Source organism: Sycon ciliatum, chromosome 2, assembly GCF_964019385.1.
Source record: "Sycon ciliatum chromosome 2, ocSycCili1.1, whole genome shotgun sequence".
Lineage (NCBI taxonomy): Eukaryota > Metazoa > Porifera > Calcarea > Leucosolenida > Sycettidae > Sycon > Sycon ciliatum.
The window spans coordinates 11,548,999-11,574,791 of NC_088644.1; the positions used below are offsets into that span (position 1 = coordinate 11,548,999).

Sequence of the window (25,793 nt, forward strand, 5' to 3'; positions counted from 1 at the left end):
AAGATCTCATTGAGCACGACTGTAATGGTAGTAGGCTGGTAAGCTGGTGTTGGCGGACATTACCAGCAATTATATGACATCCCACAGAGTCCGAAACTCCGTAAAATATTTGCGCATTTACTGCAGAGATTGATCTTGGAAGGAAGAAAATTGCTCTGAACTATGGCCATAATCGAAATGTAAGGCATCAAACCAGTGAACCACGCCAACAAGACGAACAGTTACACAACGAAAAAAACGAAAGTGAAAAACATTGAACAACCGATGCGATCTCAACTCCTAAGAATCATGATTTTCTTCTCCACTGAAAAGTATCTGTTACCTTGGTGATCTTGAGGAAATACCGTACTTCCGCACATATAAGCGCATGTGCTTATGTCCGGACAGAAGCGCACCCCTCAATTATAAGCGCAAGTGCTTATATGTGAACACTATTGGTGAAACACCCGGGAGCTGAATATACTGCTAAGCATTGTGATAACACCGTTGTTTAGGGCACAGACAAACCTTTATTGCACATATAAGCGCATGGGCTTCTACACGAACATGTTCACACAGCAACACATCTTTTTTGTAGCAAATGTTCACTTATAAGCCCATGGGCTTATATGTGGGGAAGTACGGTAGCAAGAATTGACCTTCTTCATGGTCATTTCTGAAGCTTCCTCCAAATATTGTCAGCCAACAAACCACAGCATTGTCAGTCACCTGGCTAGTCTGATCTCTGTCCTCAAGAAGGACCAGTTCCAAAAGATTGCAGGTCCAGTGCGCTTTCTAGCTTCAAAGATCTAGGAAATCGCCTCATTCTGCACATTTCAAGCAGCTTCTCAATTGTTTCTGGCTTGACATTGAACAGCAAGAAGATGAAAAGCACTTCTTTCTCAGTTTTTTCGAGTCAACTACCTCTCCAACCGCGTGGCTTTCTCTGAAGGCCATTTTGTAGGGGCTTTCCCATGGCCATGTGCTGGATGCATGCCATGTCGATGTACTGACATGACATGATGCATGCTGTCATGTATGAAGTAGGCTTCTCCCCCTGGCCCCCGTCACTCAACAACGCACCATTCAGTTAGCTTCCATACTAGTATTCACTTCTAACGGCGAGGGCACAGGAGGAGAAAGACAAACTTTGTGAACGACGGGAAAGACTGCCGGGAAAAGACTCGAAGAAAACAACAAAGAACAAGCAGTAATAAACCGACGACAAATCGAGACGACCAATCAGGGACCAATACGTACAGAACACATGACCAAGACCAAGACAACCAGACCACTGACGAATCACACATGACTCTCATTCCCAGACCAAACTAGCACTGCGCATGTACAGCATTCACTTGACAGTCACTCTCACACAGACGGAAGCACATCCTCACACTCTGACAACGCGTACTCTTGCATGCACCACATACCATATACGTCACACATCACACCATACTCGCGCGTACACCTAGACCATATATTTATGACATCAGACACTGGACTCCACAAGACAAGAACCAAATACAACAACATGCGTAAATCAATACGAGACGAAATCCGTAACATGTACATACATGTATGTACAACTACAAGGACGTAGACTACTCAGTGACTACAGTCAGTAGATCTACTCTGTACGAGTCTCGTACTGTAGTCTAGTGTAGAGTGACTGAGTCAGGGAGTCGAATTTTATGACTGCCTGTTGACAAATAGCAACTTGTTTGGTGTAAATTTCTAGGTGGTATGGTTTGAGGACAGTGTTTAGAGTGGCTGACAGCTTAGCCAGCTAGATACTTGGTTTCATTCTGCAGCTCACTGGTTTGAGAATGCAGTGTTTTTTTGCTGCTTCTTCAACGGATATTGTGCACCATCATCAAGGTGGTTACCTGTTTGTGATGCAGCTTTAACTAAAAGTACAACAACAAAAGCAACAGCCTACATTCAATAGCCACAGCCCATGACAACCGGAACAACAACAACGACTACAATAACACCAATTCTCGTTCCTCATATACTGGCACACACAGAGACATAGACAGCAATAGAGACAACACACAAATTAAAGGGTAGTTGGCCGCAGCCAGATATGACACTTGCGCAGCTAGTGGGGAAGCACTAGCCATCTGTATTCGTTATGAAAAGATAGAATCTTGCGGCCTACGTATATTGAATGCCTTGAAAAACGTGTCAACATGTTGAAGGTTTGACCAGCATCAGCCAAGGACTGATGGTCAAAACAAATAACAAAATACACTGTTATAATAAACACACGATCCTTGAAGGGTGGTGGCGTTCCTACGGATGCGGAAAACTCGGCCTTTAGCCGAGTTTGACGCGAACAGTGAAATATACAAGTAATAATAAACAGAACTACAAGGACACATTATGTCACCATAATGTCGGCTGCGCAACCAGTCACTCATCTGACATAAGAATTTTTGAAGCAGCTAGTTGTCTGAAAACTGGGCATACTTCCAGTTTGTGTCGGTACTTTCAAACTCTGGTTGCTGCAGGTGAAAAGAGATTCTCGCAAACCTATTAAAATGCACGGTTGCAGGCAGCGGCGTACAAGAATAAAAAGAAACGGAAAGAAATAACAAGGGTGCTTCAACGTTGGGTTCGATCACTGAACACTAGACAAGAATGTTTGCAAAACAAAGGTAGAAGAACTGGTCAGCCTCAAATGCTACCTCAAGGACACACAGCGTAGCCAAAAAGTAAAGAAAAAATGGAAAATGGTGAGCTGGAGGCGACTGTCGCCGACATCACTGAGCAGTGCAAATGGTATGGGCAGACAAAAACAAATTGGAGAAGACCTACACAGTACTGAAGGAGATGTCAAGCACGAATGCCAAACCTACAAGTGAACCTGAAGGAGAGGAGGATGTGGGTGATGCCATCTTGGCTACCCTGGCCAAAGATTTCTCTGAGCTACGGCAGCACATACCTGCACAGGAAAACCAGCAGAAGCATAACGGAGAGCCTCATCATATCGTTGGGAAACGGCAACAGCAGCGCAACATGAAGAAATAGAAAAATGTGTGCTGAAGCTGCATTCTGGTTTACAAGAATGTTTGGGTCTCACTGCTAAATTACCTCGTACACATGGCCTGTGTAATTGCTTTAGCCTTTTCTCTGCTCTTTCCGGTTGCACGGATGTTTAGCTTGTACAAGTGCTTTCACTTAATCCCACCCACTCTCACCTCTCTTTCCGGGTATATACGGATATCATTGCTTTTTCTTCTATCTTTCACACTAGTAATGTACTGCGTCCGGACTTCGCTAAATCTTAGATAAATATTGATACCTAAATCTATAACTTGCACTGCTTCCAGGAATACAATGCTGGTGATGCTATGCTTTACCTCAATTAGCCGTCTGTGCCATTGTGCAGATTTGTATTCAGACAAATTAGTTTCATGCTACAATGCTTTCGTTGTGCTCTGCAGTAAGCTCATGATTAATCAATGCCCTTTCTGTGGAAGAGACAAACTGCCGGGCAGCACGATCCCCTCCTGTCATAGATCCAGGAGTCCTGCAGGAACGTACATGGACTACGGCGAATCATAGGCTTGATGGTAACCAGGTAGTGAGCCCGTGGGCTTTGTCCATGTACGTTCATGCAAGCATCCCAACCTGGAGGAAAGAACTTCACAGGGAAATTCTTCGGTCCCCTTTGTCCAGTTTCTGATTCGAAAGTCAGAAATAGACTATTTCACTTCTATTTTTTCACTGCACAGCAGTGCAAGCTCCATCAGCAGCCTCAAACATTCATCATCTTAGAAAGGGCCCAACATTGCCCGAACCATCAAAAGATCTACAGCAAACAAAAGGGAGATTTTCAAATTCATGCAAGAATACATTCAATAAATTCACCCAAAATGAAATGAAATCACCTGATAGATCGTCACTGATATCTTCTTGATACTCCCAAGTTCGTAAAGGATAAAGTCTCTCCATTTCACAAGGTACTGCACGCTGCCACCCTAAAGCAACAAAAATTCACAGTGCAACGAACAGCTCAATTGTGTCGACCTCGCGACCTAATTTATTACAATAAAATAAACGTACCTTCTTTCCCACTGTCGATCCGGTAAGAAGCAGCGAAAACTTCAGGCCCCTAAGACTGCTTGAATTTTCTCCGCAGCGGACTGCTGCTGAAAACATCAGCTTGGCGTAAAAACCAGGCTCATTCTGTCTATGAGATACCTAGCGTAATTGCAAGCCTTCTCGCCGCCAGCCACAACGATAACAACAACAAAAATCACCTCCACCGAAAAAGACATGCAGAGATCGAGAGCTTGTTTAGCTTGTTTAGTTGTGTACAGCGTGAGTTCAAAAAATCCTTTTTATTTTCATTGAGATCACAAAAAAACTTCACACTCGATCGCGCGAGCTCAGCACCAGCAGGGCTAGTGACGTTTGGGTGGAAATATTTTATTTGAAAAAAACTTTTGTCAGGCGCGATGTCGCTGATTGCTGGTGATGAGGCGGAGGCTCTAACGCACCACTTCCGCCTTTGCCTACATGTGGCCTAAACACCACTGCATTGCGGTGCTAAGCATCAATGTAGGGGACATGCATGTGTATGAACATTGGACAGGTATCACATGCACACCACATGCACACCACATACACATAACCATGTCCGCGGTGTGACGGTTACCTTGGCAAAGTCGCCATTCGTGTGACTCTGTGCTGCCTTCATCATGTTGGTGAGGAGTATCGTGACTGATGTCGTTGCACTCTTCTCACAAGAGAAGAACAGTGTCTTCTTGCTGCCATCAGCCTTGTCACTAAAATGGATACCAATGTCGGGTAGACCTGTATAATGTACAAACAGCAGGAACAAGACCCTTTTTGGTTGATTGACAAACAGAGCACACCACTTTTGAATTGAATAGTTGCCAGAAAAGCAACCACATGAACTATGCCATGGTTTATGGCCGGGATAGATACAGTCTGACCTGCAGACGACTATCTATTTCATCACCTTATCAAGCAACTATACCAGTGTAACTATCGTACTACAACATGGCTACTCACAACTCAAGCAGGGGAGAGGACACAACTCAAGCAGGGGAGAGGGGGGGGGGGGGCTGCATGTTTGATAGCAGCAGCATATTGACTATGCAGTAGTAGGAAGCCCCGTGACACTGACTCTGTGAATGAAGTGAGGCTTGGACTCATGCACAGCTGGGTATTATATTGGTGTGCAGCGTGCGATCAGCGTACCCGGCACACTGTGCATACAACACATTCCATGATTCCACACGTTTAAGGAGGTAGAACCTCTCACCTGCTCACGGTCATGCAACTAGAGAGTGCAGGAACAGGTGCCAAGCAAGGTGCAGATTTGCCAGCAATGTACAGTACTGATCAATGAAATCCAGTCACAGTGTCACTCAAGTACGCGCTGGGCGTTGCGCATCCCTAGACCTGCGAACACTGGGCTGCGAAATGGTCACAGGTGCAAGGGGCAAACTTGACTCACGCGACCAGATTTCATTGAGCAACACTGTACAAGTATGCGTGTATGCGTGGTATGTACACAGCTGCAAACATACATGTACTTAATGGGAAGATGAATTTGCACAATGAGCGACAAACTGCAGTCAAAATGTGACAATGATAGGATCTTTCCACCACCATCAAGTTCTGGCAGAAAGGAGAGACTAGAAAGTAGTAGCCAGTTAACATACCAAATGAACAACACCATCGGCATACATGCATCATCACCACCGTACCTGCAGGATCCGTGCTGTCATGAAAGTATCGACAAAACCAGAGCACCGCCGAGTAGGGTATGGCAATGTGATGCGTCAGATGCTGCTGACGATTCGTGAACGTCCTCAGAACAATCTGAACAGAACAGATCATAGTGTGTACATGCATTTATACGTGTAATGTGATACATGTACAGAAAGTGTATTATATGTACAGGCTGGATGTATACAGTACTACAGCCATGTACAGAAAGTGTATTATATGTACAGGCTGGATGTATACAGTACTACAGCCATGTAGCCGGACTGGCTGGTCCAGGTTTTTCTTCTTTTTTTTCCGGGGTATTAACGACCTATTTTACGGGCAAATCCAGGGTGCCACCTTTGTGCCAGCGTTGTACTTTGAGTGGGAGTTCACCTAGCACAACTGTGAAGCACGTGTACAGATTCTGAGAAACAGAAATTAAGTGTTACTTCAGACATTTGACACCAGCCATTGGATAGATACCGTGGGAGTAGACAGGAGAGGCAGACCGTCTGGCCATGTTAGATGTCACTGGGGTTGGCACAGCAGCCACTTGCACTGATCCCAGCAGCAGTCGCGCTTACTGAAGCCCCACCCAAAGTGCAACACTGGTTCCCGGGCACACATCCGATTACATCACTTCACTTGTATACCGATTACATCACTTCACTTGTACAAGTGTACGTACAACCGCATTCGTACCACTTCCAGGGCGTCAAGGGCCGTGAAAGTTGAGGGCACCAAATGTGCACTCTGGGTTGGATTTCACCGAGCACTACGGTGGGTATAATCAATACAATCATGTTATGTTATGATACCATTATTTTTACTTCACCATAGGTACAGGTATTGTTGCTGGCTTCTTGCGGTGGATCATGAATGATGCCACAGCTCCTAGGCTATGATGAAAGTGATGTAGAGCTCTTAACAACCTCTTTCCGTCCAGGACTTACTTTGCTCACACAGTACCAGAAATCCCGCTATTACTAGTATTAGAGCACCTCAGCAGCTGCAAGAGCATGTTCACAGCACCAGTGCTTACCTGAATGCAGTCCGACAACACTAGGAACTTGACGGGCAAATCAGTGCGTTGGCCCGGGGAATAGCTACCGTCCACCATGACCACATTGGCTTCGTTCACCACCCAACGTTTGCCTGTGGCTACTGCTTCCTGCTCAGAACACAAGCATACATACACACAAAAACATACACACAAAAACATACACACAAAAACACGCGCACACACACGCACACGCGCGCGCGCGCGCACACACACACACACACACACACACACACACACACACACGCGCACACACACACACACACACACACACACACACACACACACACACACACACACACACTTGCACTTGTACTTGTTGCTCACTGCCAAAACTGGTCACGTGGGTCTCCCTGGGAGAGGGGAGAGAGACTCAAACACACACACACACGCACGCACAAACACACACACACACACACACACAAGCGCACAAACAGTTAACACACACACACACACACACACACACACACACACACACACACACACACACACACACACACACACTGTCATATCTTTTGCATTTCAAAGAGAAAGACTTTGTATGTAAGTAGATGGGAAAAGACCGATTTCTTCCTTGTTTCTCTACAAAAACGAACTTCTTACCAGAATATTTTCCAGTCAGGATACCGTAGGGTGCCATATGTCCCATACCGGAGTTTGAAAATATCCCATTTCTTTGGGACAGTGGAGAGCCAAAATACTGTGATTTCCCAATCTACTCCCATACAATGTCTATCTCTGTGACGTCATAAATCCGGGCTAGTCTGGACAAGTTAATGACATCATCATGATGTCACCAAATCTAGTGCAAACTTCAAGCTGGTATAACTCGGGAACGGCTGCTCCGATCAACTTGGGACCTTCACCATTGGAATCAGTGCATTTTCGTCCAGACCACTTCCTAGCCATGTCCCCAGCCAGGCAGGCAGGCTGCCCTGGTCTGTATGTGTTCGTACTTACAGGTACTCCGTCAATCTCCCGCAACAGCTCTGCCAGCCTTTGCTCACCCTCATGTGCCATTTTCATCTCGTTGATCTTCCTGCAGACACGCACGCATGCACGCACGCACGCGCGCACACACACACACACACACACGCATGCACGCACACACACGCACGCACACACACGCACGCACGCACACGTACAGTCAAAGGCAAGAACACCGGCGGCACATGCATGAAGTCATCAAACCTGGCCTATGACTACGGGAATCGGTGCATTGTGCCTACAGGCCATTCATAAAGAAAGATGGGCCGTGGCTCTGGCGAGCTCCCGTTTTTTTGGCAATTTTATCGTACATGGTGAAGTGCCGCGAAACTTGAAACTTGAAGAGGGTCCAAAAAAGGTACCTCAACTGGGGTTCAAACAGCACAATGTACCGTTACAAGAAGAGCGAAGCGGCCTGGTTTTCCCAATCCAGTGCTTTTGGAGCAAAACCTGGCTGAACTCCTATTGTTGTTACGGTTTGATTTTTGGAGAAATAGACTTCAGAAACATAATTGGAAGAGCGTTCCATAGGGGATGGCCAAACAAATTCTAAAAATAACTTAAAGGGGAACTGTCACCAAAAAATTTCTGTCTTATCTTGTAGTTCTTTGGCTCCTAATCACGATGGTGTTATTCGTTATTCTCTACGATGACTGGAAGTGGGTGAAAACTTGAAAAGAAGGTGCCCAAAATTGTCCCGAAGTACCGAGTGACGTCACGCCGGACTTGACCTCCACGCGTACATTCATCGTCAAAAACGAAGTCCAGCCCGTGTGCTGGTCGATCGAGCCAACTGTTCAATGTACGGTGCACGCTTGCCTTCTGAACTCGGACACTGATGTGTACGTTGTACACAATGAGAACGCCAAAAAGGGACAAAACCAAACAAAAGTCGACAGAAGTTTGTCACACTGGTACTTCCTCAACGAAGCTCCAGCTCTTTGTTTTATTTGTGATTACGAAGGAGTGGAAGGATGTGTGTTTGGTGTTAGTGTGACACACATACCTCGTACTTGAAAACTATGTCGTTGTATCGAAGGTGGCGGTGTTGCCCACCCGACTCTGAAATGAAAGACGTCGGAGTTTGTCATCTGCATCTTCAGCAACATCGCCAGATGAATCGCCTTCACGTAGCTACATTGCGTTCCTTTGGGGCTCGGGTTGGTGGTGTTGTCGCCGGCCGGAGGAGTACTGTTTTCGGCACACGCGCTCATCATCGTGTTGTTCCTCACACGAAAAGTTCGAAACAACGACATACTTCCGTGCTCACAAAATAAAAAACTTAGATCCTCGCGGAAGAAGTCAAAAAGGTGAGAGCTCAGCTGCTTTTTATTTTGATTTGGCTGTGTAGCTGCACGTGGGTCTCTGCCTCTTTGGCATTCTCCTTCGGTACGACGTACCCATCTGTGTTAGAGTTCAAAAGGCACACGTGCACCGTACATCGCGATATCGGCTAGCTCAATCGACCAGCACACGGGCTGGACTTCGTTTTTGACGACGAATGTACGCGTGGAGGTCAAGTCCGGCGTGACGTCACTCGGTACTTCGGGACAATTTTGGGCACCTTCTTTTCAAGTTTTCACCCACTTCCAGCCATCGCAGAGAAAAACGGATAACACCATCGAGATCAGGAGCCAAGGAACTACAAGATAAGACAAAGAAAATTTTTGGTGACAGTTCCCCTTTAAAGTTTGACCCATTTATGGCCACAAGCTAGAAGTCCATCTTTTTACGTGGTCACGCCATCACCTGAGGTGTTGTGCATTAAAAGTAGGACATAGGTCGCACAACCTCTGTACACGTGTGCATCATCCGGATCAGAATTACAACCTGCTGTATCATCCGGATCAGGATTACAACCTGCAGTATCATCCGGATCAGGATTACAACCTGCAGTATCATCCGGATTAGGATTACAACCTGCAGTATCATCCAGATCAGGATTACAACCTGCAGTATCAGCGTAATCAGCACCATCAGCACCGCAAACAACCATCATGCTTACTCGTTGATTGCTTTGATGCTGTCGACAGCGCTGGACACGTCAGCTTTGTCAGGATGGGACTCCGGAGTGGAAGTCAGAATACCTGTGTGCAATATGCACAGGAGCAGTGTGAACCATCAAAACTAAAATGATAGTATAATAATGATGTAATGATGATGTAATGATGATGTAATGATGACAGGATCACAATACAGTATAGCCTGGTTTAAGTGACACCCCACGGTGTAAGTAAAAGCAGTCGTTAAAGCCAGGTGGTCTTAAGAATTAGGTCCCACAGTGTCTGTGTAGATCTGTCTGTGCATGGAAAACCGGTCGTTAAGAGCAGGTGGTCACTAAAAGCAGAGGTCGCTTACACCAGGTTTTACTGTACCTTGTCTTCATAGAAGAGGACGCCTTGCACACATTCCTTGCACACATTCATAGCTGCTCGTACTCTTACAATGACAATGTGTGGTGATGCTAGCAGTGACAACATTACCATTCATACACCACATTACAGCTGAATGCACCACAGATACACCGATACACCGATACACTGCCATTGCATGTACCTTGAAGCAGCATCAGATAGCGGGGCAGTCGCTGCACCGGTGCTATCAGCATGTCGTGTAGACTCTGCTTCTTCAGCGAGGAGTTCTCGCTGCCGGCGGGTAGAGAGGTGGTCAGCTTGCGACGTGTCTGCAAGGAGTAGAGTAGAGTAGAGTAGAGTAGAGTAGAGGGCCAAGCCCGTCAAACAGCTAGAATGTGAAACATACTGTCCATGCCGATGTACAAGCACCATGATTGTATACATTCACACGCACGCACACACATGCACGCACGCACACACACACACACATCTGTCCTGTCCTGTAGAGTCACTGCCGCAAAAGGGTCACGTGATCCCATCACTGGGAAACTTGAGAAGAGAGAGAGGACACGACGCTCGATGAGGCTCCAGGTGCACACAGACACACAGACACACACAGACACACACACACACACACACAGACACACACACACACACACACCACACACACACACACACACACACACACACACACACACACACACACACACACTGCCAGGTGTGTTTTACCACCATTTGAAAATCCATGTACAGTCAGTATCGCCTATAGTGTTGGTGTTTGATTTTGAGCATTCTATCACTATAAGCGATATAATTATTACTATGACCATGCTGCATGCAACGTATGCGAGTGGGGTGTCAAGTGACTCAGCGCGCCGTACTCGTTGACTCTACGTACTGCACAGCTGACTAGCGTAGTCCGTAGCTAGATTCTACGTCCTGTGTACACATGCATGCACCGCACCGTACGGTATAATGTACATATCTGACTTGTACGCGGCATGGACGCAGTTCGTTCTCCTAACAAAAAGGCTCTCGCACAGCTGCTATTGTCGAAGCTCCTTCGCGAAGTTAGTTTGAAAAGAATTTGTTTTGAACGCTTTGTTGAAAGGACATCAATGTTTGACGCCGCAACGATGGCTAAGCAGGTTTCAGTTCGGAAGTCGATGTCAGTCGATGACAAGCTGAAGGCCATCAAGTACGTAAGCGACAACCCCAAGAGGAGTCAAGCCGATGTCGCTCGTCACCTTGGAGTTGCCCAGCCGACTGTATCATCCATTCTCAAGCGGAAAGAAGCGACACTCGAGACGGCAGCAAAGGGCACGTCCAAGTTGATGAAGAACCGTCAGACAAACTGCGAACTGTTAGAAAAAGGCTTGGAAACATTCTATGACAGATGTAGGAAGAAGAACCCAAAGGTAATGAATTACGATATGCTTATTGTGAAAGGAAAGGAGATTGCCGACACACCCGTGGAGCAGAAACTTGTTTCACGATTGTCATTGCCTTCAACAGACACCGCCTGGAAGTCGCATATCCAGCGCTTTCTGAAGAAGCGGTGCATCGTGTCCAAAACGCTGCATGGAGAAGCAGCCGACGCGGATTCGGCAGCTGCAGTTCATTTTGTGAATCACAAGTGGCCAGAGATTTTCGCCAGTGTTGATAGTGACCCAGCCGCATTTACACCATGGACGAAACGGGCTTGTTTTGGCGTGCATTGCCAAACAGGACACTGTCTCGCATCGATGAGAAGCTGAAAGGAGGCAAGGCACAGAAGGACAGAGTGACGTTCGCCATCACCACCTGTATGGATGGTTCGCAGCTTCCCCTTCTGGCAATAGGATGTTCACAACTGCCTTGTGCTTTCCAAGCAGCCAACACTACCCCAGCTGCCATGCTGAAGGGCAAGTGGGAAAGCAATCCCAAGGCTTGGATGAACAGCCAGTTGCTCTGCAGTTGGCTTGTGGATTTGGATAATAAGTTCACCAGAGCTAGTCCATCGTCCTGCTAGTCGACAACTGTCCAGCACAAACATTGGACGCAATTGCAGATAGCCTCAAGTCGGTGCGAGTGGTGTTTCTTCCTCCCAACACCACCAGTGTAATCCCAACACCACCAGTGTAATCCAGTGCAATCCAGTGTAATCCAGTGTAATTCAGTGTAATCCAGTGCAATCCAGTGTAATTCAGTGTAATTCAGTGTAATTCAGTGTAATTCAGTGTAATCCAGTGTAATTCAGTGTAATCTAGTGTAATTCAGCCATGTGATGTAGGAATCATCATGTGCTTCAAGTCGCACTACCGACGATCCTTGCTAACAAAGGTCGACAGGCTGTTGGAGGATGATTCAGTACCAGTTGTGAGCTCAACTGTTCTACGGCAGAATATCAACATGATGCACTGTTTGCAGTTTTCCAGGATAGCTTGGGAAGGCGTTACAGAAACAGCTATCCGTAACTGTTGGCGCAAGGCTAGGCTCGTTCCCCCGCTCATGACACTAGGGATGGTTCGCCTACCATAGATGATACTGATGCTGATCATCCTGATGAAGACGAGCCTCCTATTGTCACTGATCAGTTAGCCGAAGACATTGAAGAGCTGAATGACCGGGATGATGCAGAACCTACCTCATGTCCGCCATCTGAGGATGCCACAACTATTGTTGCGCAGTTAGCAGGCGAGGATAGTGACCATGAAGATGATGATGATCATCAGGAAGATCTTCCAACAAAGCCGCCATCATCCGCAGAGGTGTTCAAGGCGTTGGACACATTGAGAAACGCACTCTATGCAGCCAAGGCTCCTGACACACAACATCAGGATTTCCTCACAATGGAGGCATATTCGGCAACTTGTTCAAGCAGAACTCACCAAAAAACACTGGACAAGTTCTTCACCAAGAAGTAACACCCTGGTCTCCTTTGACAACACTTGATTTTACATCAATCACTATAACCGATGCAAAAATAATGTAACGAGAGAGCTTGGAAGCTCAGGGCCCTACGCTATGCTGTTTTGCCTTGATGACTTAGACAAAAAAAGCATAGGGATGTTATAAATTCTTATAAGTTTCTACACACGGCGAGGAGACAATAATTTGATAACCGCAATCAATAAAACTAGCTAAACCGACATTTGTGTACTTTATTCATGCAATGTAAAAACAGTGGAGACGATGTGCAATAAAACGATGAAAATATGAAGAAATGGTGTAGGGAAAAAATATATGGATTCAAACAAGTTTTCGTACAACACTCATCAGGAATCGTCGTTGTACTAAAGGACACTGAAACAAAAATTGAACTATTATAGAAAATCTAAGTTAGAGAAATAACACTAAGAGCAACAACAGTGAAATTTACAAGTGTGAATTTTAACAATCAAAGCGAGAAATGAACAAAGGAGAAAGGAAGGAAAGACAACGTGATAACACATAACAGCAGTACATTACACCTAGAACATTTAACGGCCAAGCTTGGCCGCACTAAACACGACACGTTACTTGAACAATTTCAACCCAATTATACTATCTTTCTGTACACACAAATTAGGCTTGTACAGACGCTGATAGATAGCTTCCAACACTTTTAACTGTAGTCCATAACCATGACGACCACGGCACATTACAGTGAACGAAGAGTCGGAATACGAATTGCAACAATCAGGACTAGCTAGCAGATGATTGTACACTGAAGACTTGCTACCACGAAACCTACGCACAACACTAACACTCTCACCGGCATTCTCACCATCACTCCCATCACTGCTCTCCGACTCACTGCTCCCTCCGCCGTCCGTTCCATCCTCCGCTTCCTCTGTACTCTCTCTGTCTCGTCCATCCCGCCTGACCGGGTCCATTGAACTCAACTCGGCCGTCACCCTGCTATCACGTCCCTCCTTTCGCCCTTGTCCGCTGAGTGCGTAGCTTCTGTTGTAGTTGGCTGTTGATCATCTTGGTCTTTCAATTATGGGCTTGGATGGTGGATTAGTTGTGGTTGCTGTAGATTGCGTTGTTGGTGTTGGTGTGGGAGCTACTGATATGCAAGGTGGGTCTTTTTGAGTCGGCATTTGTAGTGTTAATGCAGCTGTCAGTGTTAGCAAGTCTTCAGTGTACAATCATCTGCTAGCTAGTCCTGATTGTTGCAATTCGTATTCCGACTCTTCGTTCACTGTATTGTGCCGTGGTCGTCATGGTTATGGACTACAGTTAAAAGTGTTGGAAGCTATCTATCAGCGTCTGTACAAGCCTAATTTGTGTGTACAGAAAGATAGTATAATTGGGTTGAAATTGTTCAAGTAACGTGTCGTGTTTAGTGCGGCCAAGCTTGGCCGTTAATGTTCTAGGTGTAATGTACTGCTGTTATGTGTTATCACGTTGTCTTTCCTTCCTTTCTCCTTTGTTCATTTCTCGCTTTGATTGTTAAAATTCACACTTGTAAATTTCACTGTTGTTGCTCTTAGTGTTATTTCTCCAACTTAGATTTTCTATAATAGTTCAATTTTTGTTTCAGTGTCCTTTCGTACAACGACGATTCCTGATGAGTGTTGTACGAAAACTTGTTTGAATCCATATATATTTTTCCCTACACCATTTCTTCATATTTTCATCGTTTTATTGCACATCGTCTCCACCGTTTTTACATTGCATGAATAAAGAACACAAATGTTGGTTCAGCTAGTTTTATTGATTGCGGTTATAAGTTTCTACTTTTTGTTTTAGACACAACCTGGGATTCGAACCCGCACTATCGCCCTGCATGCATCCCCCGATACACTTCGCATACATGCTAAATTCTTCCAAGTTGCTTCACGTTATGATCTTGTAATTGAAAGCCCTATTTGAATATGCATTGTGGCCAGCCATCTTTGATTGTACGGTACGGTACGGGATAGGTACGGGACAAATACGGGACAGGTACGGTCGAGGGTAATACAACACCGTCCACCGCCTTGATGAAGGCCAAAAAATTAAAAGGGATGTTATAAATTTTTCAATTCTCTTATTTTTTCAGGCATTACCTGGGATTCGGACCCGCACTATCGCCCTACATGCATTCCCCCATACACTTCGCATTCATACTCATTCTTCCAAGTTGCTTCACGTTATGATCTTGCGTTTGAAAGCCCTATTTGAATATTGGGGCCAGCTGTATGTGGCCAGCTGTGTTTGATGGTACGGTACGGGACAGATACGGGATAGCGCCAGGCGTGACACAAACAAAAAACAAACGAACACCAAATTAAAGCTGTGTGGACCCTGGCTAGCGCCAGACGTTACTGAAGTAACGTCTTCTGCATAGCTACGGGAATAAAGGTCTTTTGAAATATGAATTTGATCACGATGGGCGATATATTACTATAGACGATTTAGAACGAGGTCAATCCCGTTGCCTAGGAGCTGACCAATCAGCAACTTTCCCGCCGAGGGCCTTATCAGAGTTTAAAGCCCGCTCACTTGTAATTTTACTACTCTTTGATGACGCGTTCAGGGCCTTGGATTAGTTTGAAGCCCGCTCAATTGTTATAATACAACTCCAAAAGGTGTATAAATAGTACGTATCGTGCATACACGGCATACCGTACAATAATTGTACCGTAATACGGTAAAAGATCAAAATTATCCTAAGTATGTACGATGTACGGTACAACATTAGACAATGTACAAAATATAGTACATAGTACAACGTTCAACGTACGCATAATAGAACATTCTAAGCTGCATTCTTCTATAGATTATATTTATAGGAAAGAGAGGATGAACTATCTATCATTCACAGTGTGTAAGATTGAGAGTAGAACCGCGTTTCTTTATAGAACAATGGCAGAGTCCAACCCTAAAAGATTCCGATCTGTAAGTGAAGAGGATCTGACGGAAGTTCTGGATTCCTGAGTACCTGCCAAAACCAAGGAAGCAAATCAATGTTGGCTTTCTGTTTTCAATACATTCAACAAGAAGCAACCACGTCCAATAAAAATTGAGAAGTGTTCAAAGTCTGAACTGAATACTTTCCTGTGCAAACTTTACGTTGCTGCTAAACGGCAAGATGGCGGTTCATATCAACGTTCAAGTTATCTGTGCTTTAGGGCGGCTCTACGCCGACACGTGCTTGGAAAGCGGAAATGGAACATCATCAGCGATCCTGAATTTGTCCGTTCCAACAACTGCTTGGATGGAGTTCTCAAGAAATTGAAGCGAGAAGGAGAACTACGACCAGTCAACCACAAGGACTATATCACAGACGATGACTTCAAGAAGCTGAAGGACAAGTTCTTACGATGCAAGGAGCCGGAGGTTCTTGTAATGGAGGTATGGTTCTATATGACCTATCACTTTGCACTCCGTGGAAGAGAAATCCAACGACAGGTGAAGAAAACTGACCTGGTCCTCAAGAAGGACGACAACGGAGATGAATATTTCCTTCTCAACGCTGATCTTACCAGCAAAAATCATCCCGGTGGTATCGCTGATAGACATGACCCGCCGACCGCAGGAAGAATACAGGACGGAGATCAAGTCTTCAGTGTCAAGTATCTGCTGTCACGTCTACATCCTCAGCAAGAAGCGCTATTTCAAAAGCCCAAACCGAACCTGAGGAAAGGGGAGCAGATATGGTTTGAGAATATTCCCTTGGGCAAAAATTCCCTCGCTCAAATAATGCCCAAGCTGTCTAAAGTGTGTGGTTTGTCTAAGACGTACACGAACCATTCTGTACGGGCTACTACTGCCCACCGTCTCTCAGCAGCAGGAGCTACAGATCGACACATCATGCAGGTAACAGGACACCGAAATGCCATGAGCCTGGCAAGCTACAGCAAGTCAACTGATGAACAACAAAGAAATATGGCAGCTGTTCTAGATGCACCTTCATCTCAATCATTGGAAAGACGACAAGCAAATTCAGTGCCAAGGGAATCAGATGAGAGGTCAAGTTCACCTGATCAAGACTGTCAAGAACCATCCACCTCACGCCAAAAGGGACCTCAAGACTCTTCTGACAACATCACATCTACAACAAGTCCTGCGCTATCTCAATCTTCACGAACCAACTCGCAAATCAGACCCTACATTCCATCGTCAAATTCGTGTCCACTGGTCAATCCGTCATCCGCAAAAGCGGGTCTTCGACAGAATACGTCGAAAGAAGTATGTTCAACGTTTGTCCTTGATCCTCCGTCTCCAATGCAGCCACCGCCATCTTCATCTCTTCGAATCGCAGAGCCTCCTTCAGAAGTTAATGTTGCCTGTCCAAGACCAGCTCCATGCTTTAATCCCCAACAACAGCAAAGAATCGATAATGCTCTTCAAACTGTATTTAGTGGAGGTCTGCATAACTGCAATGTTACAATCAACATGTTGCCTTACAATTAGGCCACAACAAAAAGATTTCGTGTTTCCGGTCGGCCGACCGGGTCCGTTTTTTCAAAAATTATGGAATTTTTTTGGTTTACGACAAGTACAAAAAAACAAAGAAAAACAAGCAAAAACACTGAAAGCATTGTGTTGCTTTGCTCGAACCGAAATAAAAGTTTGACTGAATGCAGAGACGAAAATTCTAACTTGTTATCTCCATTTCTGCCCTGCCCTCGACTCTGGCTCCTTTGGGAGTGATGTGGCCTATTGCCAGTATTGGCAGCCGAGCTTTAGTAGCTTTAGTAGCTAGTAGTACTATATGTAGTGTGCGTGCAATTGTGTGCAGGCATGTTTTTGTGTCAATGTCAGTACTATGCGTCTATTGATGCTGACCCATTGGTATTGCATACAATTCTCAGAAATCTCTGAACTATGCAATACATCTACTGCGTCCCGCGGTGGTATTCTACTCCATATTCCATGTGTAAATATGTATATGAGCCCCGGCCAGCGAAAACCAGCACTTGTGTACTTGATATCAATCATCAAAATGTGACGTCAAAGTTTGGGACGCGCAGTGAGCTGGCTTTTGAAGATTCTTTTCGATCGAGTGGGTGTCTTTGTTGTCAAAGGAGTTTCAAGTGTCTTCAAATGTCTCTGGTCAATTGATTTTAGCGCTAGGTGAGAGCTCGTCACACAGAGGTTGAGTTTAGACACAGCGATGGCGACAGGTGTCGCGACAAAGACTTAGGTCCAGAGTTGTCAGCGTGAGACTCCCTGTACGAAGCGGCGCTGAAAGTTAGTTCGCGATCGGAATTATTTCTTTGTTGGTGATCTCGCTGAGTTTGTCCAGCAGTGGCGAGTGTCATATGCATAGCAACGAAGAGCCCTCATAAAATCGACACTGGATACTGGTGGCGACGATAGTCAGTGCTGAAGAAATAGCGACTGCGAGGAGAAGCTGAATGTCGACCCGCTGAGCGATCCGTATTTCTACATCGACAACAATGATGTTGCAGACACTGATGGAGGGCTTCTCACGGCGCAAAACAGAGCGTAGTATTCTCAGTACTCTACCTTGCCAGACGACACCAAGCTGGCTGCTGCCTGTGTTGAGAAAGGGGATCCCTAAAAACTCAAACCGGCTGAACGCTTTGGGGCAACATGTTCACGTGCTACAAAACGCCAGCATTCGCTCATATCATTGAAATACAATTATGCTGAAATCATGGTCTGAGTGAAAGTGTGCAAGGGAGTGGATGTCAGTAGTATTGATCAGTACATCTATCAGTATGGCAAGCTTTGGGACAACGCCCAAACTGACAGCGCAGAGGTCCCTGAACACAATTTGGAAGGCCAGCCACCAATCATCGTTTTGCACTCTGGTGTTGTAAAGAAGGTAGTGATGTATACGGAATATCGTCACTGTGACTTCTGAACTACTCATGCCTGCACAGGCTGCAGCACCAAGAGGGCAAGCCTGACTTGCATTCTATTTACTTACATGTACCTGTTCCACATCACAATCAGAAACTGTAGGATCAACTTGCATGGAGTCACTAGGCATGGATGCTGCGCCAACTGTACCGAATCTTGACCTCTCTGACTTCAAACTCTATTTTCCATGCTTTCGCTTATCAGATTGTCACCAAACTTGATAACTTGAATGATTAATAGTGTAGAAACAATTTCGAGGGAAAAAATAATTTTTGAAAAAATTACACATGTTCAGGTTTCTGCTGGCTGGGGCTCATATATTGTGTATCACCAGTGTCTGATCCAAACTTTCTCAATTTGGCTCATGTCTATGAATACAGCAGGGAAATAAACTTTCAAACCAAAAAATAATAATTTTCCGACCGACCGGGCGTATTTTTTCGGGGGGGGGGGGGGGGGTGCCGACCGGAAACACGAAATCTTTTTGTTGTGGCCTTAGTGAGGTTATTTTGCTTAAAGAGAAGCTGTTTGAAAAGGGAAAATTAAGTCGTTGGGAAAGTCGCTGATTGGTCAGCTCCTAGGCAACGGGATTGACCTCGTTCTAAAATAGTTAATGCATGGCAGGGAGAGCCCAATGGCTTGTTAGTGCCCTCCAGGGTAGCCCTCTGACTACCCTGGAGGGCACTAACAAGCCATAGGGCCCTCCCTGCCATGCACTAACCTATAAGTATTACTATATGCGATAACTGTGTATTAGTGCTGAAACGATTATATCGATTACTCGTTACTTACTCGATAAGAAATAGATCGAACGGCTATTTCGATTTTATCGGCTAAATGAGTAGAATGGTACCTACGCTCGTTACCGGATTTCCCCCCTTTTGGGGTCGCACAAAGCGTGCATGCATCGAAAGTGTTGCGAATACGTCACGAATATGTACATGACTGTACACTTGCAACATCGATGTTCATGTACATGTACGTGTGAAGACTTTAGGCACCCACGCGATCTGAGAAACATCGATGTGATCACCGTTACCGTTACTTCGCCGTCTTTTGAGCTGACTACTTTTCTTACATACAGCATGCAGGACGGGCGGGCTCAGTATGTATCTACACTAGCTAGCTGCAGGGGCTGGAGTTCCCTCCACGTGCGAGTAGTCTTAAGCTAGCCAAAAGACAATAAAGTGGTCTTCAGTTTCATGTTTTCTGTTCTGTCGACGGTTCCTGAACCAGTTTGCTCGACGACGAGCTAGGCCTGGCGTCCGGGCCTATTTTGAGCATAGACAGGAAAAACAACTAGTTACTTGTTGGTGCGCCTCAAGTCAGCTCATCCGTCGAAATCCGCCGATCTGCACCCCTGGCCGGCTTCTCTGACTTCATCGTCGGAGTCAGCGAAGTCACACGCGAAGGGCACCATCAGCTCTTGGGTTGCAACCAGTGAGTTGCCTCTGTTTTGTCTGTATTCGTCTGGTCAGTCCGAACAGCTGACGGACTTGTTGCGGGATCATCGGATCTATGCGCCCGCTTTCCGTCGTTGGCGATGTTGGACTCGTAATTTTTTGGACATTCACAGAATGTACATGATTGTACTGATGTAGTTACAATAATACTCGTTTAGCCGATAAGCCGATCGTTATGGTATCAGCTAAGCCACTAAGGAAAAAACGTAATCGTTTCAGCACTACTGTGTATACTTAGTTATGGCAAATGAAAATAAATTTGAGAAATTGATCACTATAGCCGGTATATTACTATAGCCGCCAACCTTATAGGAGATACGGACTGCACCCACCTGAATGAAAGCACGAAAGACCGGATCAGCCTTGAGTGCATGGCTGTGGAAGTCTTTGCGCTGTTCAAACGAAGTGATGTAGTCCGGATATTGCCGATCAAACGCGCTCATCTGAACACAGAAGAAAACCCCAAAAGGAAAAGTAGACGATTGACGTGGAACTGTCGTTCACAGCACTCTCCCAAAAGCAGCAATACGTTACGATCACATCATTTACACGAACTAAGGAAAGTTGTCGGGACCTTGCCAAAGTGCTCAACACACAAAGAGGAGCCTGCGGCACACGTTCACAAATAGCGGAGGAACTAAATATTTATTGCAACACTTGTGTAACAATTCACGTGTGTGTATGTAGGTCGTCTGATCAGTGCACAACATCAGAAGCCGCCAGAGAATAGCCCACAGACTACACAGTACACACAGTACAATAGTAGAACAGTAACCTAACAATGTGATTGAGCAGCAAAGAGACAACTTGCTTCGGGGATGGCGTAGCCGGGGGTGTTCTGCGTTATGAACTGAGTAGCTGCAGGGGAGCTTGCGCCCCTTGAGAAATGCACAATGCTGATCAAACAATGACCCCTATCTACAGTACCGTCGAGCGCCGAAGAACAACCAGGTTATAATGTCACCAAGCACAGCATACCGATGCACACACTGTGGCTCGACTGCATAGACTGCAGTACATGAAAATAAGAACGGTCTAGGCTAGGAAGCTGACCCCCTCCCCAGTTCTTCGGTGACCGACAGTACTATCTGCTCTGTACCCATGGCCTACCCAGGGCAGCAGCATGTAGCAGCAGTAGCAACAGCATGTAGCATGTAGCATGTAGCATGGTGTCAAACATAGACAAGTACCGCAACACTGATCACGACTTACATGAGTGAGGAAGGAGCCTCCGATGCTAGGCACGATTGAAGAGCCGCTGAGCACCGCACAAGAATAGTCAACACTCTCTTGCAGGCTAGCCTGTAGTGATGTACACGTACATGTACATCATAAGCAAAGTACACAAAGCAGCAACACACAAGAGAGAGATTGGAAGCTGTGTCGCAACTCCGAGTTTCAAGTAGTACTACGACCATCAGGCAAAGCAGCAATAGCAACTCACTACGTACACCCAAGAGTGCATGGCATGGAAAAATAAGAACATCGGAGACAAAAAAATTCTGGAGGGCCCGGGCCCAAAGAACCACGTCAGGTATGACGGACATTGAATTAACTGACCAAAAGGGATCTGTGAAGAGAGTAGAGATCTTTCCAGGGACCAAACACGGCCGTGGCATAGTTAGTCTTCATCGGGCTGATTCTCTGCTTGCATTGCTCCTGCAATGGTGTGATGTAGTTCTGAAAACAGCACAGCACAGTGGACTCATGAAGATGACCAAACAGGAAAAGGAGACACAAGACACAATAGGAACTACCACTCCGGACTATTGTGTAACACAATCAGTGCAAGGTGACACATGCAAGGGCTTTGGATACGCTCCAGTCACTACGGTTTTGACCGTACCACTATTTGCTCCGGGTACGCCAATTAATGAAATGCACTCATTTCAGTGATTTGGACTCTAACTAAATTTCTAAATTTTTCAAAAAACAAATCCCCCCTCTCCCCCCTCATTTTACGTCTGTGAACAAAGAGCCTACCTTGGCGATAAACTCCAGCAAAATGAGATAAGTCTTTTCGGTTTCTACAAGCTCGTTGATGAGGTGTTTGCGCTTCTGAAGCTGTTTCCTTTCTGCAGCTACAGCTGCTTCGTCGATGACAGGCTTCGGAGGAGACCGAGCTGGATAGGTTAACCAACACAGGAACCGTAACAATGTTGAACCGGCTAGTTGCCCAGAGATTGATAGTTGTGTGTGTGCGTTTGTGTGTGTGTGTGTGTGTGTGTGTGTGTGTGTGTGTGTGTATGTACGTATGTGTGTATGTGTGTGTGCGTGTGCGCACGTGCGTGCACTGTCTGCGTGTCCTCACTCACTTCCTGAAGTGTGGTGAGTCCATAAGTGGGATCATTTGCAAGTCCACCCATAGTTCGGGGATTTCAGGGGGTGTCGGCCGCTGGGCGGTTCAATAGGGCTTGAAAGTGATGACGTCAAAAACGCCCAGGGAGTAGTAAATTGACATCAGATTTCTATTTTGGATCCACTAAGGTGTGACTTTGCTATTGCCTAAGTATGTGGGTGCATAGCAACTAGGGGTGAAACGGTTCCATGTTTTTCATGTTCGGGTACCCGAATGCCAGCATAGTTTCCCACGGTTCGGGTATCGGTTCCATGCACTCTTTTCTCCAGACCGACCAAATGCGTCCGTGACAATTATTTTCAAGTTAGAAAACATTTTTACGAGCAAGAACGAGATATCGGCGAGTCCATGTGCAAAGAAGGTACTCTCGTAGTGACCAGGATCGATAGGAGAACCCTTTGGAAGGGCAGTGATCATAAGGTAAGACATTTAAAAATCTTGAGTAGACTTGGCGTGTACATGTATTTGTACGAGAACGAGATTTTTCGAGTTTCGGTTCCAAATTTTACGGAACGGGTACCCGATACTTTTCAGCTGGCGGTTCCAAAACCGGTTCCTTACCCGAACCGTTTCACCCCTAATAGCAACCCACTCATGTCGCATGCAGGTGTGACTTTTATTTCGCCACCAGTTGTCACCCCGCCCCCATTAGCCAAATCAGTCAGTTTCACTGGCTACATCACCTTGCTGTGAGTAAGACCGCTTGAAATGTGCTTGGATCCATACAAAAACTGGATCCAAGTGGATACAGTTTTTGAATTTTTGAAATTGTTGCTATGCTGTGACGTAGCACTTTCAAGCCCTATAGCTAGTTGAGTCCTCTTTAAAAGATTCCTTTTGAGTTCCTCTCTCCCCTCTCCCGGGAAGTCCCACGTGACCAATTTGGGCAGTGAGCAAGTACAAGTACAAGCGTGTGTGTGTGTGTGTGTGTGTGTGTGTGTGTGTGTGTGTGTGTGTGTGTGTGTGTGTGTGTGTGTGTGCGTGCGTGTGTGTTTACAATCAAGAAGGTGTTTTAACGTCCAGCCCTGGTGGTCTCAGGGATTGCTGGAGTCACCACTTTGCGTTCACTGTTACTACTTGTAGTAATGTTGATCATGTCACTGTGTTACAGAGTATGCATATTGAGGAGTCACTGTGTTACAGAGTATGCATATTGAGGAGTCGCGTGTGAGCCTGGATCTCCCTCCAGATTTTGACGAGGTGATGCGTGCAATGCGGAGACTGAACCTGGGTACAACTGCAGGGAGTCTAAGATTGCTCCAGAGTTCCTTCGAAACGGCGGGGAAGGCTTGCATCAGCGTATATTCAATCTTGTCCGGGCGGTGTGGTTGAGCGGCCCGGTGCCTCCTGAGTGGCGTGATGCGGAGATTGTCACAATTCCTAAGGAAGGAGACCTCCACCGATGTGACAATTGGTGGGGCATCAGTCTCCTGGACGTTGTTGGGAAGTTGTTTGCTCGTGTCATCCAGGATCGCCTAATGAAGCTGGCAGGGGACATCTTGCCAGAGTCGCAGTGTGGGTTTCGAAAGGGCCGTGGTTGCGTGGATATGATGTTTGTGGCTCGTCAGCTTGTGGAGAAATCCATTGAGCATACCTCCCAGCTGTACGTCCTTTTCGTCGACTTTAGAAAGGCGTATGACTCTATTCCCCGCCATGTGTTGTGGCTGGTTTTGGAGAGAGTTGGAGAGAGTTGGTGTGCCGCAGCATGTGCTCGGCTTAATCCGGAGTCTCCACGAGGCCAGGGTGCGCGTTGCTGGTGGGCTAACAGATGCCATCTCTGTGGCCAATTGTCTCCGGCAGGGCTGTACCCTGGCACCTACTCTGTTCAATATCTACTTTGCCACGGTTGTTGCCTCGTGGCGTTCCCAATCGACTGTGCCTGGTGTTAGAGATATCAGCGAACGCACTGCGCAGCCCATCTCTGCAGGTCAGCCTGGCCCATCTACGCGCGGCTGACAAGAAAACTCATGAACACTTTCATTTTTTTGCAAAATACATCGTGCGAAGAAGATGCATGGAATGGCTGAAAACTAGGCTGAGGAAAAGTAGCATCCAGAGACTCTCAAACAAATTCATGGTCCATCGCTTCTGACAATGGCAGCGAAGACATCAGGGAGCTGATTGCAGCAACTCTCTACCAAGCGCGACGCTGGTTACTCACCAGGGCAGGGCGCTTCCATCGCGCAAGAAATGGCCGCGAGCGAGAAATGCAAGTCCGATTTTGGAACGATCCAACCAGGGTAATCCCTTGAAAATTGGCCTGAACACCTCTCATACTGGTGTTTCACGATGTGCAAACTTTCAGAGAAATCGACCGGGGAGAACGTGGTGAGTACGTGGGTCCTCCATATCGCGTATGATTTGAATGGTTGCGGGGACAGAAGAACAGTAATCTTACGACTCCCAGCGGTGCAAAACAGACCGCGGCCATGTTTTCTCTGTCGGCCGCGATCACGTTCAAAAATTCGATGACGCAATGCATGCGCAGAGGCCTGCGCAGTGCGTTCGCTGATATCCCTACTGGTGTGACTCTGCGCTACCGCATCGGATGGAGGCTTGTTGGCGATCGATTGGCCAAGTCGAAACTGCTGGAGACCGAGATAACGGAGTCGCAGTTTGCAGACGATGCAGCGCTTTACGTACGTGTTGAAGGTCTCTTGAGCCGTAGTCTTAAGACAGGTTTCACTGTATATAGCTGCATACGCACCTCCATACTTACGCCAATATGTACATTGTACATTGTACATATTACATTTTCCTCACTTTCTTTTCTGTCATAATCATGATTTTCAGTTTTTCACCAGTAGATAGATAAACCCCACTACATGACATTGTACTGTACGTGATTGTATGACTAACCTGTAGGGGTGATCTTCGGTGAGCAGCGCGATGTACTGCGCTTCAACTTGACGGGGTTCTCCACTTTGGGATAGCGGAGCGAGCTGCCTCGCTTCATGGACGCAATCTTGTTCACGCGCATTACATACTCCCTGACCTAGTGGCAGAACATGACATATGAACACAAATTGGTAAATTCATCTCGCCATTAG

At 46.1% G+C, this 25,793-nt stretch overlaps 1 protein-coding gene and 1 long non-coding RNA gene across 2 annotated transcripts in view; both read right to left on the minus strand.

The window, feature by feature from the left end:
* The window catches only part of LOC135808695 (uncharacterized), a 35,360-nt gene that overhangs the window by 5,628 nt on the left and 3,939 nt on the right, over positions 1 to 25,793 (minus strand). Inside the window, exons 6-16 of the mRNA XM_065321918.1 lie at positions 25,603 to 25,738; positions 22,368 to 22,507; positions 21,945 to 22,064; positions 21,597 to 21,686; positions 20,717 to 20,827; positions 10,337 to 10,463; positions 9,786 to 9,867; positions 7,754 to 7,832; positions 6,776 to 6,904; positions 5,730 to 5,844; positions 4,649 to 4,806 (exon numbers count right to left, since the gene is read on the minus strand). Coding sequence (XP_065177990.1) covers positions 4,649 to 4,806; positions 5,730 to 5,844; positions 6,776 to 6,904; positions 7,754 to 7,832; positions 9,786 to 9,867; positions 10,337 to 10,463; positions 20,717 to 20,827; positions 21,597 to 21,686; positions 21,945 to 22,064; positions 22,368 to 22,507; positions 25,603 to 25,738 — 1,287 coding nt within the window. The remainder of the gene's footprint in view (positions 1 to 4,648; positions 4,807 to 5,729; positions 5,845 to 6,775; positions 6,905 to 7,753; positions 7,833 to 9,785; positions 9,868 to 10,336; positions 10,464 to 20,716; positions 20,828 to 21,596; positions 21,687 to 21,944; positions 22,065 to 22,367; positions 22,508 to 25,602; positions 25,739 to 25,793) is intronic.
* On the minus strand, positions 2,052 to 4,213 carry LOC135810732 (uncharacterized). Its single transcript, XR_010552352.1, has 3 exons — positions 4,054 to 4,213; positions 3,879 to 3,968; positions 2,052 to 2,929 (listed from the first exon to the last, which is right to left on the minus strand). It is a non-coding gene; the product is annotated as an uncharacterized LOC135810732 (long non-coding RNA).